Source organism: Myxine glutinosa, chromosome 1 (genome assembly GCF_964187855.1).
Source record: "Myxine glutinosa chromosome 1, kmMyxGlut1.1, whole genome shotgun sequence".
In the NCBI taxonomy this organism is placed as follows: Eukaryota; Metazoa; Chordata; class Myxini; order Myxiniformes; family Myxinidae; genus Myxine; species Myxine glutinosa.
In genome coordinates, this window is record NC_136261.1 from 81,172,884 (window position 1) to 81,186,043 (window position 13,160).

General features: G+C 44.8%; 1 protein-coding gene across 1 annotated transcript in view; it reads right to left on the minus strand.

The window, feature by feature from the left end:
* Positions 1–13,160, minus strand: part of LOC137425572 (metalloprotease TIKI1) — a 200,493-nt gene that overhangs the window by 136,612 nt on the left and 50,721 nt on the right. Inside the window, exon 3 of the mRNA XM_068114135.2 lies at positions 717–1,016. Within this exon, the coding sequence (XP_067970236.2) occupies positions 717–1,016 (300 nt within the window). The remainder of the gene's footprint in view (positions 1–716; positions 1,017–13,160) is intronic.

Consider the following 13,160-nt stretch of genomic DNA (forward strand, 5'->3'; position numbering starts at 1 on the left):
AATTGACTTACATTTCTTGTTGAGTGATTTATGACATTTTAAAACATTCACATCCTTAGTGCCAAGTTATTGTGAGTGTTGATATTAAAGCATTTTATGATATAACTAGAATAAAATCCTGTCAAAAATAATGGGTTGGAACAGTTTATTTGACAGCACAGCCGCATGAGCACGCCAAAGTCTGAAGCCTCGGCCTTGTGTCAGGTGTGCTTATATCTTCTTTATTTATTCGACATCCTATGGACGTAAATGAACACTCGTTCTACTCTGCGCACGTTGCACATCACATGCAGCGAATTTTACCTCCATGCGCCTTGTATTTATTGTTAATTTAAAAAATGCTTCTGTACACCGCCATTGAGGCTCGGTTTGGAAGCCACCGTCTACAATTCCATTAGAAGAGACATAATTACTCTTTTTATGAAAAATGTTTTTCGAGTTTGTTTTATCCTCAAAAATAGACCATAGTGAACACACATTCATGTTAAAAGATTGGCCTTTAAAACCTACCCTTGTGAAGGGGGACAGACATCTGTACAAACACAAACTGGCATTGTGTTTTGTCTGATAGATATTGCAAGCATTGCCCATACTTAAATGCACCTGGATAATGATATTGGGTCTATGGTGTGATCCCCGACATACTGTTGGCATTGCATAACAACAGACTTTATGATATGCGCATTGTATACTCCACAGTGCAACAGCGATCTTACCTTGCTAGGACTGAGCATATTAAGTGGCAGGCATTGCTCCTCGGGCCTCTCGACAGCACCCATCCTCTTGCCTCCTGCTGCGGCCATATGTGCAAGTCCAACGTCCAATAGAGGTGCACGGTGGTTCTGAACGTCAGCCTCTGTGAGCCAGTTGAGAAGCACAAGCAGCCACACGGGACGTTTGCGTTCCCAGTCTCCCACGAATGTTTTAAATAGGTACTCAGCATGACGGCGTGCTGTGTCCCGGTTAGCTAAACCCACCCATGTGGGAAGCATGAACCGAACATAGTCCAGGTGCGTCTGTTGAAGAGAACGACATTTGAACCGATCTGTCACATCGAATGCACTCTGCCAAGAAAAGTTGACAGCTAGCTGTTATTTGAATGCAAAAGAAATTCACATCAGCCTCTCAAATAATGATGGCCATTGAAAAAGTTATCGGAATGAGATATTCACAATACCTAATTTATATATGTATACAAGTATTTACAGTACTGTACTATTAGGGGCTGGCAGGATAGTTAATTAGAGTTGGTTGCACTCACTTCTGAGCTGTCTAGCCTGGGTTCAAATCTCAGCACCAGTTAATGTGCATGGAGCTAAATATATATATACTAGCAGAAGTACCTGGCATTGCCGGGCGGGGGAGGGGAGGGGAACGGGGGAGGGGAGGGCAACGGGGGGGGGGGGGGGGGGAGCGAGCCCCTTGGCAAAGCGAGCGATTTTTTTTTCATAGCGTTCATAGCGTCATAGCGTTTCATAGCGTCATAGCGATTTTTTTTTTCATAGCGCCATAGCGTCATAGCGTTCATAGCGTCATAGCGTTCATAGCGTCATATCGTTCAGAGCGTCATAGCGTCATAGCGTTTCATAGCGTCATAGCGATTTTTTTTTTCATAGCGTCATAGCGTCATATGGTTCATAGCGTTCATAGTGTCATAGCGTTTCATAGCGTCATAGCGATTTTTTTTTTCATAGTGTCATAGCGTTCATAGCGTTCATAGCGTCATAGCGTCATAGCGTTCATAGCGTCATAGCGTCATCACGTGATCGCTCTGAGCGAATCAGTGCCCACCTGCTCTGATTCCGTTGATTCCGTGCGCTGAAATGCGCTGAGGTAAATATGAATAAAAAATATGGATCGTCAAATATTTTGAGTTCGGCCATGTTCGACCCAGGTTCAATGGCCATGTCTATGCCAAATATCAAGCACGTAAGCCTCTCCGTTTAGGAGTCTATCGGTAACATCACACACACACACACACACACACACACACACAAACTGTGTTTTATATATATATATATATATATATATATATATATATATATATATATATATATATATATATATATATGTATATATATATATATATATATATATATATATATATTTAGGGTGTTCAGAAAACAACATTATGACATTTGATATGCATAGGTGCTCAAAACATGAGGAAACAGGTAATAAACAACTGGCAAAAATTTCAAGTCAATCCATTATAATTAAGTGACAGCTCAACAGACCCATAGTTTTGAAGGAGCTATCGTATATATTATATAATATATATACGTTGTAACGCTTATGTATTAGTATACACTATACATTATACAATGTATTGCATATTATATATGTTATTATGCAAGAATTTGATATTTGTATAAAAATAAAGTTTCTCTTTTTCCCTTTTTGGCAGTAATCAACCAATCATGAGTGCAGCAGTTGCAGCAGGTTATCAAACAAGGGATTCTCTCAGCATTTGGTTGCTGGGAGAAATGATTCCGGCACTTGAGGGCAATCAATTACCCACCAATCGTCAAGTATTATGTTGTCTGTTCTTCGATTTGAAGATCAACAAACTGGATGTTCCAAGAAGCTGTTCAAATGTCATTGATGATGTACTTCAGTTTTGGCATATGGCTAACATTCCCACAAAGCACAAACCAAATGCAATTGCAAAACTTAAAGCTTTCTATCAGGAGTATGTCCTTCTTAGGAAAAACAAGGCACGGCGAACGGAGAGGCAGGGTCAATTGGAGACTGATTTTAGCCATAAACTGAATCAGCTATTTGATCTATCACATGCTAATTCTGAACAGCTTATCAAAATTCCACAGGATTTTGAGTTCCTTCAAGATCAACAAGGACCCAGGAAGATGATAATGACCGGAGAAGACTTGCAGTTCAAAAAGCGAGAAGAGAAACGACAGAAACGACAAGGTGAAGAGATGATGTGCATTGAAAAAGAACAGGAAGCAAAAAAACAGATGGTGATGAACCCTAATGAAGTGCTGGATGATTTATCACAATCAACAGGTGAAGAATCTGCAAATGATGATGAGCCTGTGGAGATTAACAAATATTTCTCAAAACAAATCGATACGCCTGAAACATCAGGAGCAACAACTCCAATGACTATGAAGTTGGACAAACGTTGCATCGTAGAAGACCCTTCAGTTGCAGCAAGTTTGGATAGAACTGGACCTACACCACGTGAAGCAATGCACATCATTGGTCCTGCACTGAAAGCTGCTGGGGTCCCTGTAAGCAGACTGACACTGTCAACAACTTCACTTTATGAAGCTCGAAGGACAGTCCGCAAGTCAATTGGAGAAACTATTCAGGAAAACTTTTCGCCTGATACGCCTCTTGTTGTACATTTTGATGGCAAGCTGATGCCAGACAATGATGGTACAATGGCTGATCGTTTGCCTGTTGTTGTATCTGGAAAAGACGTAGAAAAGCTTCTTGGCATTCCAAAACTTCAATCTGGTACTGGAATCCTGATGGGAGAAGCAGTCATTAAGTTCATCAATGAATGGGATGGTGTGTCTGAATGGCTTGCTGGATTATGTTTTGACACAACAAGCACAAATACAGGACTCCATATGGGTGCAATCACAATCATTCAAAATGCCTTAAACAAACGCCTACTGTTTTTGGCTTGTCGGCATCACATATTTGAAATCATTGCTTCAGCTGTATTTGACACATTCTTTGTTGCATCTGGACCACAAATTGGCATTTTCGGTCGCTTTAAGAAGCATTGGACTTCCATGGACACAAGCAAGTTTGCATCACTTGCCACAAGCCTTGATGGCAGTGAGAAGGTTTGGTTTGAAAACAATCGCGACTCTGCAATAACTTTTCTTCACAGTCAACTAATGGACAAACAGCCAAGAGATGACTATTTTGAATTCATTAGACTGGCTCTCATCACACTTGGAGATAATGTGGAAGGACATGTAAAGTTCAGCCCACCTGGAGCATACTATCGTGCACGCTGGATGGCTAAAGGCATATACTGCCGCAAGATATCCTGTTTTCACGACCAGTTTCAGCTATCTGCACATGAATTCCAGTCACTAAGACGTATTTGTCTCTTCACAGTCACCTTGTATGTAAAAGCATGGTTCACTGCAAATGATACTTGCAATGCACCTTCCAATGACTTACACCTTCTTCAGGCTATGGAAGACTACTCTGAAGTCAATCAAAAAGTTGCCAAGATGGCTCTGTCAAAATTGAGGAGTCATCTATGGTATTTGAGTGAAGATTTGGTTGGCTTAGTTCTCTTCTCTGACAAAATTGCAGTGGAGGTGAAAAAGGATGTGGTAATCTCCTTAGAAAAGCCTGAGATGAAAGAAGATGTGAGGAGAGTTCATGTTCCTGCCAGTCACGCAATCAAAGGGAGGCAGCTAGCTGAGTTTGTGACAAGAAGGTCTCTCAATCTCTTCTGTGCTCTGAAGCTGTCAAAGGAGTTCCTTAAAAGCGATCCTGAAACATGGAGCTCGAATCAAGACTATATTCTTGCCCAAGAAAAAGTTTCTGCACTACGTGTGGTCAATGATTGTGCTGAACGTGCCGTAAAGTTGGCTACAGATTTCAACCTTGCCCTCACTCATGATGAAGAACAGCGTCAGCTCATCTTCCAAGTGGTAGAACAACACAGGAAATTGATCAGAAAGCCACTGAAGAAACATTTCTTTGAGGACAACACAACCTAATGATATCTACTAAATAAGATAAAGACAGTGGTTTCTTTCATGTGAAAACATTTGACATATGACTTATAATATTCTTAATTAAAAAATATGTTTTTGAGTAATTAAATAATTTAAAAAGTAAAGCATTGAAAGCTATATTAAATCACTAGTTTTCCGAAAAATTGGTTCTTTTTTCATTTCTACATATGACTTGCGCTGTCACTTAATGTATACTGATCCACCTGAAAGTTGTCATATTTGTTCACAATGTCCAATCTCACAACATTAGAGGGTATGCGTTTTTGAAATAAAAACAATTTTTCACACCATATAATTTCTGAACGGCCTAATATATATATATATACTGAGGAACGGGCTATATACTAAGCGTCGATACTGAGGAACGGGCTTATTTTAACTGAAGCTAATGACTGTACCTGAGTTGCTGTGTTGTCATGATTTTCACCAATCATAATACAAACAATTACTTTCCACAAATGTATTTGTTGTGTTTGTGATATTACATTTTTATCGGCAATTTAGGTTGAAGATTTAGGTTGAATGTTTTTTTTTCAAGAAAGAAACCCTCTGCACATACATAGGGGAGGGGTAGGTGCAGACTGGACATTTGGGACGATTACACCTCACCACCACGTAATTCAAAACACCTCACCACCAAGTAATTCAAAACACCTCACCACCACGTAATTCAAAATACCTCACCACCAAGTAATTCAAAACACCTCACCACCAAGTAATTTAAAACACCTCACAGCCATAAAACACGTAATAAAAACACCTCACCACCACGAAATTAAAAACACCTCACCACATCGAAATTGAAAACACCTCACAGCCATCAAACACATAATAAAAACACCTCACAGCCATAAAACACGTAATAAAAACACCTCACCACCACGAAATTAAAAACACCTCACAGCCATAAAACACGTAATAAAAACACCTCACAGCCATAAAACACGTAATAAAAACACCTCACAGCCATAAAACACGTAATAAAAACACCTCACCACCACAAAAAGAAAAACACCTCACAGCCAAAAAACACGTAATAAAAACACCTCACAGCCATAAAACACGTAATAAAAACACCTCACCACCACAAAATTAAAAACACCTCCCAGCCATAAAACACGTAATAAAAACACCTCACAGCCATAAAGCACGTAATAAAAACACCTCACCACCACAAAATTAAAAACACCTCCCAGCCTTAAAACACGTAATAAAAACACCTCACAGCCATAAAACACGTAATAAAAACACCTCACCACCACGAAAGTAAAAACACCTCACAGCCATAAAACACGTAATAAAAACACCTCACAGCCATAAAACACGTAATAAAAACACCTCACAGCCATAAAACACGTAATAAAAACACCTCACAGCCATAAAACACGTAATAAAAACACCTCACAGCCACAAAATTAAAAACACCTCACCACCACGTCATTTAAAAACACCTCACCACCACGTCATTTAAAAACACCTCACCACCAAGTAATTCAAAACACCTCACCACCACGTAATTCAAAACACCTCATCACCAACTAATTCTAAACACCTCACCACCACATAATTAAAAACACCTCACCAACACATAATTATAAATACCTCACCACCAATTAATTCAAAACACCTCACCACCATGTGATTTAAAAACACCTCACCACCATGTGATTTAAAAACACCTCACCACCACGTCATTTAAAAACACCTCACCACCACATAATTCAAAATACCTCACCACCACATAATTCAAAATACCTCACCACCACATAATTCAAAACACCTCACCACCATGTGATTTTAAAACACCTCACCACCACATCATTTAAAAACACCTCACCACCACATCATTTAAAAACACCTCCCCACCACATGATTCAAAACCACCACAACGTTATTAAAAACACTTCACAACCACGGAAACAAAAGTTTGAGGGAGTCGTTAAGTGAGAACACAGACACTGCCCAGATGTGTAGATATATAGATAAATGACTGTACCCGAGTTGCCGTTTTGTCATGGTTTAAACCAATCATAATTCAAACAATTATGAATATATTATGAATATATTATTATGAATATATTATGATATATATTATATATATATATATATATATATTATATATTATGAACAAATGTATTTGTAATATACGTGATATCACATTTTATAAACAATTGAAGTTGAAAAAAAAAATTTCCCCAAAAAATTCCAAAAGAAAAAAAACAAAAATTGGAAAAATTTTCAAAACAAATACTCTTAGGACATACCGACGGGAGAGATATGTGCATTCCAGAAGTTTGGTACGATTTCACAAAAGTTTGAGAAAGTAGTTCATTGACAACACAGGACAGGACAGACGCTGCACAAATATATATATAGATATATATATATACATATATATATATATATATATATATATATTGTTACCGACGCGGTTGTGGATGTTGGTTTACCGAGCGGTTTGGTATGACCGCGTCTGCACAGTTTACCCGATTATACTCGAACGTTGCCCGAGTCGCGCTACGCTAAATCAATTGAGGAAAGGACACAACGGCTGGGTTAAATGACACGACACCAGGGGTACAGTTCTCAAGACCTCCGGAGGAGGTTATAATATTTCGGAACGTTGAGATTACAAGGACAAGAGGGACAGCATAGGAAGGTAGGCACTTAATCACGGTCTTATAGTAGCCCCGACAGACCACAGATAAACAGGACAAGACTGACTCACACAGGGATTGATGGCAAGGAAGGGCAGGTAGTCGAGGCTCAAGGTGCACCTTGGCTCAGGGGCAGAATCGACCCGGTCCGGTCCAGAGATGCGGGAGGTCTCTCAGCGCTCGGAGTTGGCGACTTGTCTTTCCAAGCTGGGGGCGCATCTGACGTCACGTCCGGTAAGTGGCTGCGTATATCCGGCGGGGAGTGACACGCCCTCGGCTCGTTAGCTCCGCCCCAGATGGAATCGGCCCGCCGCTTCTTATTGGGTGCTGGGGGTTACCGGGCTCCGCCCTTGACGAGGGGCCAACAGTCAGCCCCTTCGTGGTAACCCCGCCGGAGCACATGGGCAATGGCGGCTAACCAAGCCGGAGTGAGGACGCACACTCCCCGCGCGCTGTTGTTGTAGTTGTTGTTGTTGTTGTTGTTGTGGTTTCATGAGGAAGATGGGAGGAGGTATGGGGATGTCCTAAACTCACTACTGGTGCCATACAATCACATTCTGGTGCAACGAAGAGTCAGAATTAATGGAAACGAGTCCTTAACTGACATAGACTAAGAATAACTAGCAAGATGTCCTAAAGTTGTCTACGTGAGATGCGGTGGACCTGGGCACGACATTTAATGGGGGAAAAAGGGGAAGGTCGGTTCTACAGAGTGTTGTTTACAGACAATGGGACTAGGGAATGGGGGATTGGGGATAGTTGGGGAGTATTGGAGAAATAGGGGAATATTTACAAGCGGATATGGAGGCCAAATCCCATATCCGCAACATTGCACCCTTCTCTACCCTCGGGGCATCCCGACCCGATAAATTTTTACCTATTTTAGTGTGGCACTCAGATGTAGTTCCCTCTACTGTTAACTCTACCCTGAGTGCGACAGTTTTACAGATATTCACAAATGAGTAAATATGTCCCCCTGCGACGTTGCACCCTTCTCCTCACAGAAACACACCCACAGGATAACCAAATCGCGGAAAGAATTCGCAAACTAAACATACAGCCGGTAGGGAGCATTATTTACAAGACTACGCTGATATTTACACTACGATCCAGGACCTGTTTTTGGAGGAACACATGCAGATGTTATGCATAGAGAGAGCACGCATGCCAGCATCGATACACCAACCCACGAGTGCCCTGTGGCCTTACGGCCTTTAATAATGTGCAGAGCACCCCATCCAAGCACCAAAAGCACCACCCCATCACACAGTCAGCACCATCCGGTGCACCAATAAAGTGTTTATAGTCACCGGTGGTGTCGCAGCCGGCCGATGTTCTGCCGCTGGTCTTGCCTTCATGTGGTGCACTTGGCCTTCTTGCTTCTTTAAAAATAAAGAAAGGCGCCAACCGCGTCCATTTCCTATTTGTGGCCGTCAGGGGGCCAACTATTAGTGGTTCACCTGTATGGCATAGGTGCCACGTTGACCAACAGGTCCATCCACGGGTGGTGCTTGGCCGCAAAAGAACTGCGGTCCATTGTGGGTGGCCACCAAAATTGCGGTCCATATGGTGTATCGATCCCGGCAGCAAGCAGCGAAAGTGCAGGCCCACAACGGCGGAGCCAGCACCTCTCTCTCCTCTCTCTCTGCCCCAAAGCCAGATCCTCGGAGGTGGGAGACAAAAGAAAAAGACAAGTGAGTAAGGTGGGAAGGGCGCAAAAGTGCACGCAATACAAGGTAATGCACACTAGGGGCACATGGGAACCAGGTGAGACAGGTACGTTCCTACCGTACGCCCCCCCCCCCCCACCAGGTAACCTACATTGCCCCTCCCTTACCCCTTACTGTATCCACACAACACAACACTACCCATAAACATCTACTTTACAAATCAACAAACGTCCCTACTGTCTTCCCCGTTCCTCCCATCAACCAAATTCGTCTTCTCTCCCTCCTAACCAATCAAATTTGCCATTTTCAACTCTCATCAAAATTTGCCATCTCCAACTCAACATCATAATTTGCCATCACCAATTCATCATCAGTCCCTCCTAGGGAGGGAGAGATGGAATCACCCCAATGTCTCATCCACGTCGTGATGCGTCTCACCAATCCAACAGCAATTCTTATTTCCTGCACACAGAACAAAGAAAACACAGGTGTGGAGTCATCATCATTACCTCAGGTAAGTGGCTGCGTATGGTGCGACAGGTTCATCAATCCTAACTATTTCCTAAATGACTTTAACAACTTTACATTACCCGGGGTCTTTCTCCTGCCAAACCATTGGCCCTCTTACACTATGGGTTCTAAAAACCAATTCCCATTGACCAAACTGTGGTGCTTTTCAATTTGGGGTCTCACTCCCCCGATTCATCTCCCGGTGCCCTCGCACAATTTCTGGGCTGTGGCGTGTACCTCTCCCAGCGGGTCTACCCACCTGCACACCTCCACCACTGCAGTTGCCTCCGAGCTTACCTGCTCCTTACCCTAACCTAACTACCTGGGGAAGGCCCTCTGGCGCTCTCCCCACTCGGTGCCCTCTCTGGCACTGGGCTACCCGGGTCCGTCCTCCGGATCCTCGGGCCCCATCCACAACTCTACCGGCTCCCAGAGCCCACCTGCGGCCTCACCTGGCCGACATCCTCACAGTGGTGGAGTGCCCAACCAACTACACACACTAACAGGCTACACGCCCAGCCATTTCCACAACACTAATGCACCCATCCGCAATACCATTCTGCAACCGCACCACAAATGCCAATATCCAACCACAATTTACCTATACCCTCTACCTAACACTTACACTACCCGCCCCGGGTACTCGTGAAAGGGGTCCACTCTTCCCCCATCCACACCTTCGCACCATGCACACCACTCCGTACCACTTACTCCAACTCTCTCCACACACCTGTACTTGCACACCTGTGCTCTCACTCTTGGTGCCGCCTGCACCCTTCTCTCCCCAAGCGCATTCGCGCTGATCCACAACACTCACTACTCACACACTGCTCCACACACCTGTCCAGCTCTCACACAGCATCATCTCATCTAATTACTCCCCTCTGAAACTTGCGCTTCCCAGTCGTCCCTTTAAACTATTGCGCTCCCATGTCATTATCATCCATACTAATCTACCTGCGTCCCCACTACAGGTATCAGTCCCTAACTAACCTTAACGTTACCTAATGTCATCTTCTAGGTCCCTATCAATATCCTAACCCACCCGGGCTAGTTTTCACTGCCATACACCCCATAAGCTATTGCGCATTTGCCCCACTCTTGTGAGGGATGACAGAGTTGCCATCCCACCACATCGGGCATCTCCCACTACCAATTTTGCTCATCAAATTTCAACAAATCAAAAATTTGCCAATCACTACCCATCATCTGCCAACCATTACTGCCAATCCTTTGCCAATCATCAAATTTTGTTTTTTTTTCTAATTTTGGGGCCAAAACACTAACCTCATCACACAGTCTACTCACTAATGCCTCTCGGTGCGCCAATTCCTGTCCAAAGCCCGGCTTCGTAAAGCCGAGCACTGAATGCGGGTTGCTTGGTGCCAGCGGCTGGATACGTCCCGCATTCGGTGCAGGGACGGGGGCTCACCCGTGCCGAGATACCATGCACCACCTCGGCGTGGAGCCATCCAATGTCCCGATCTCGACCTGCCGGCACGTCTCAATAGAAAGTGGTCGCCATGACGACCCCTTCTATCGGGCTGCCCGCTCCGCCTAGTGGAGCCCGGACGCGGCCATTCCAAGCGAGGCACAGCGTGGATCGCGTACGGCGGTTCTTTCGAAACAGCCGTGGTTCGGATCCCCGCTGGTTCTCGCGGCACGCGAAGCCCGGCACGCACCGAGGGCCCGCTTCGGCTAAAAGTCGACCTAACCTTTAACCCGGTTACCGTCGATGCTTCACCTGGATGCTTACATGCATACGCTACCCCTTGCTTGCTCATACCTCCAGCCGTTCCCATGCTCCTCATACCTTTCCTTACACACCCAGGTACTCTCATTCCACTCACAGACTTGGTCACACACCTGACCACCGAACACCTTGGCACACATTCGTCGCTCGCACACCTCACCAACACACCTATTCGCGCCCCCTCCTCAGTCACCTCCTCTGTGACAATCACAGGTGTGCTCTCACTCGCACACCCAACCACGTGCCTCACTACCAATTCCAGCGTGCATTCCCACTCACGCTCTACCATTCCAGGTGTGCATCCTTCCATTCCAGGTGTACATCCTCGCTCACCTGTCACAACCAACTCACGCTCCTTGTCCCTCTCACTACTCTCACCTCCATTCTTGACAGCGCACTCACCCTTACTCTTGACAGCGCACTCTTTCCTCATGCACCCATCCGTTACACACCTCTCTCGCGCACACTCTTGCGCACACTCTCCCGTCACACCCTCTGTAACACTCACCACAGGCGTGCATTCTTCCTTGCCTTTGACAGCGCACTCTTTCCCCATGCACCTGTCCGTCACACACCTTTCTCGCGCACACTCTCCCGTCACACCCTCTGTAACACTCACCACACCGCGCTTCCATGTGCTCCCTCGCACACGCGCTACGACCGACTCACTCTCGCCAGCACCCTCACTCCTTGGCACGCACTTTTTCCTCACACACCCCAGAGTCGGACTTTCTCGCACACCTCCTTTTTCGCACACCAGACCTGTCGCACACTTCACCAAAGGTCTCTCACGAACACCCGGGTCCATCTCGACCCCCAAGCTTCTTAAATCCCCTGGCGCATCATACGCACGACCATATTGGTCACCACTTACACCGGGTCCTCTTCCTCTTCGCTTCTCCTCCATCACCTGCGAATCCCTCATCCGGTTAATGAGCACATCATCACGATCCAAATACAGACTTTGGACCAATTCTTTTACTTCCTCCTTTATCTCTTTCTTATCCTCTCTCCGTCGCTTCTTAATTTCACTCACCCCTTCTTCCACTTCTTCTAATTTCTGCTTCACCTCCTTCATCTCCTCGTGCGCCCCTTTAAGTTCTTCCTCTAACTCCACTTTATTTTTTTCTATGTGCTCCCGCACCTCCCGCTCTTTAACCTCCATCACCTCTACCACTTTGTTCATTTTCCTCGTCAGGTCCTCATGTACCGTCTGACACTCTTTTTTAATTACCCCTACGTCCTTTTTCATCTCCTTCTGTGTCGATTTTAAACCCTCTATTACCGCTGTTCTTCTTTACCAGGTCCCCCAACTCCTTTTGTCCCACTGTCAGTTGTTCTACTCCCAGCGTCAACTCCTCTATACCCCCTTGCAATTTTACAGTCCCCTTTCTCACCTCCTTCTCCATGCGCTCCTTACAGTGCCTCACCTCCTCGCGCACTCCTCCGACCTCCTCACTCACACCTCTTCTGATCTCCTCTCCCATCACTTGCATCTCCTGCCCAGATGCCACCCTCATCTGCTCCATTTCCTCCCTGTGAGCATCCAGTTTGGTTTCTACCCCCATTCTGACCCCCTCTATCTGCTGCCCCATTTGTTTAACTTCCCTTTCCGCTTGGTCCCTCATGTCCCTCAATTTGCCTTCCATCCTGTTTTCTAACCCCTCTAACCCCTTTTGCATCCCTTCCATTTGATTCTCTTGAGCGGCCATTCTGTTTTCTACCCCCATTAACCCATTTCTCACCTCTTTTATCCCGTTGTCTAACCCCTCAAAATTATTGTCTAACTTCCCAAATTTCTTGTCTAACTCCTCAAAATTATTGTCTAACTTCC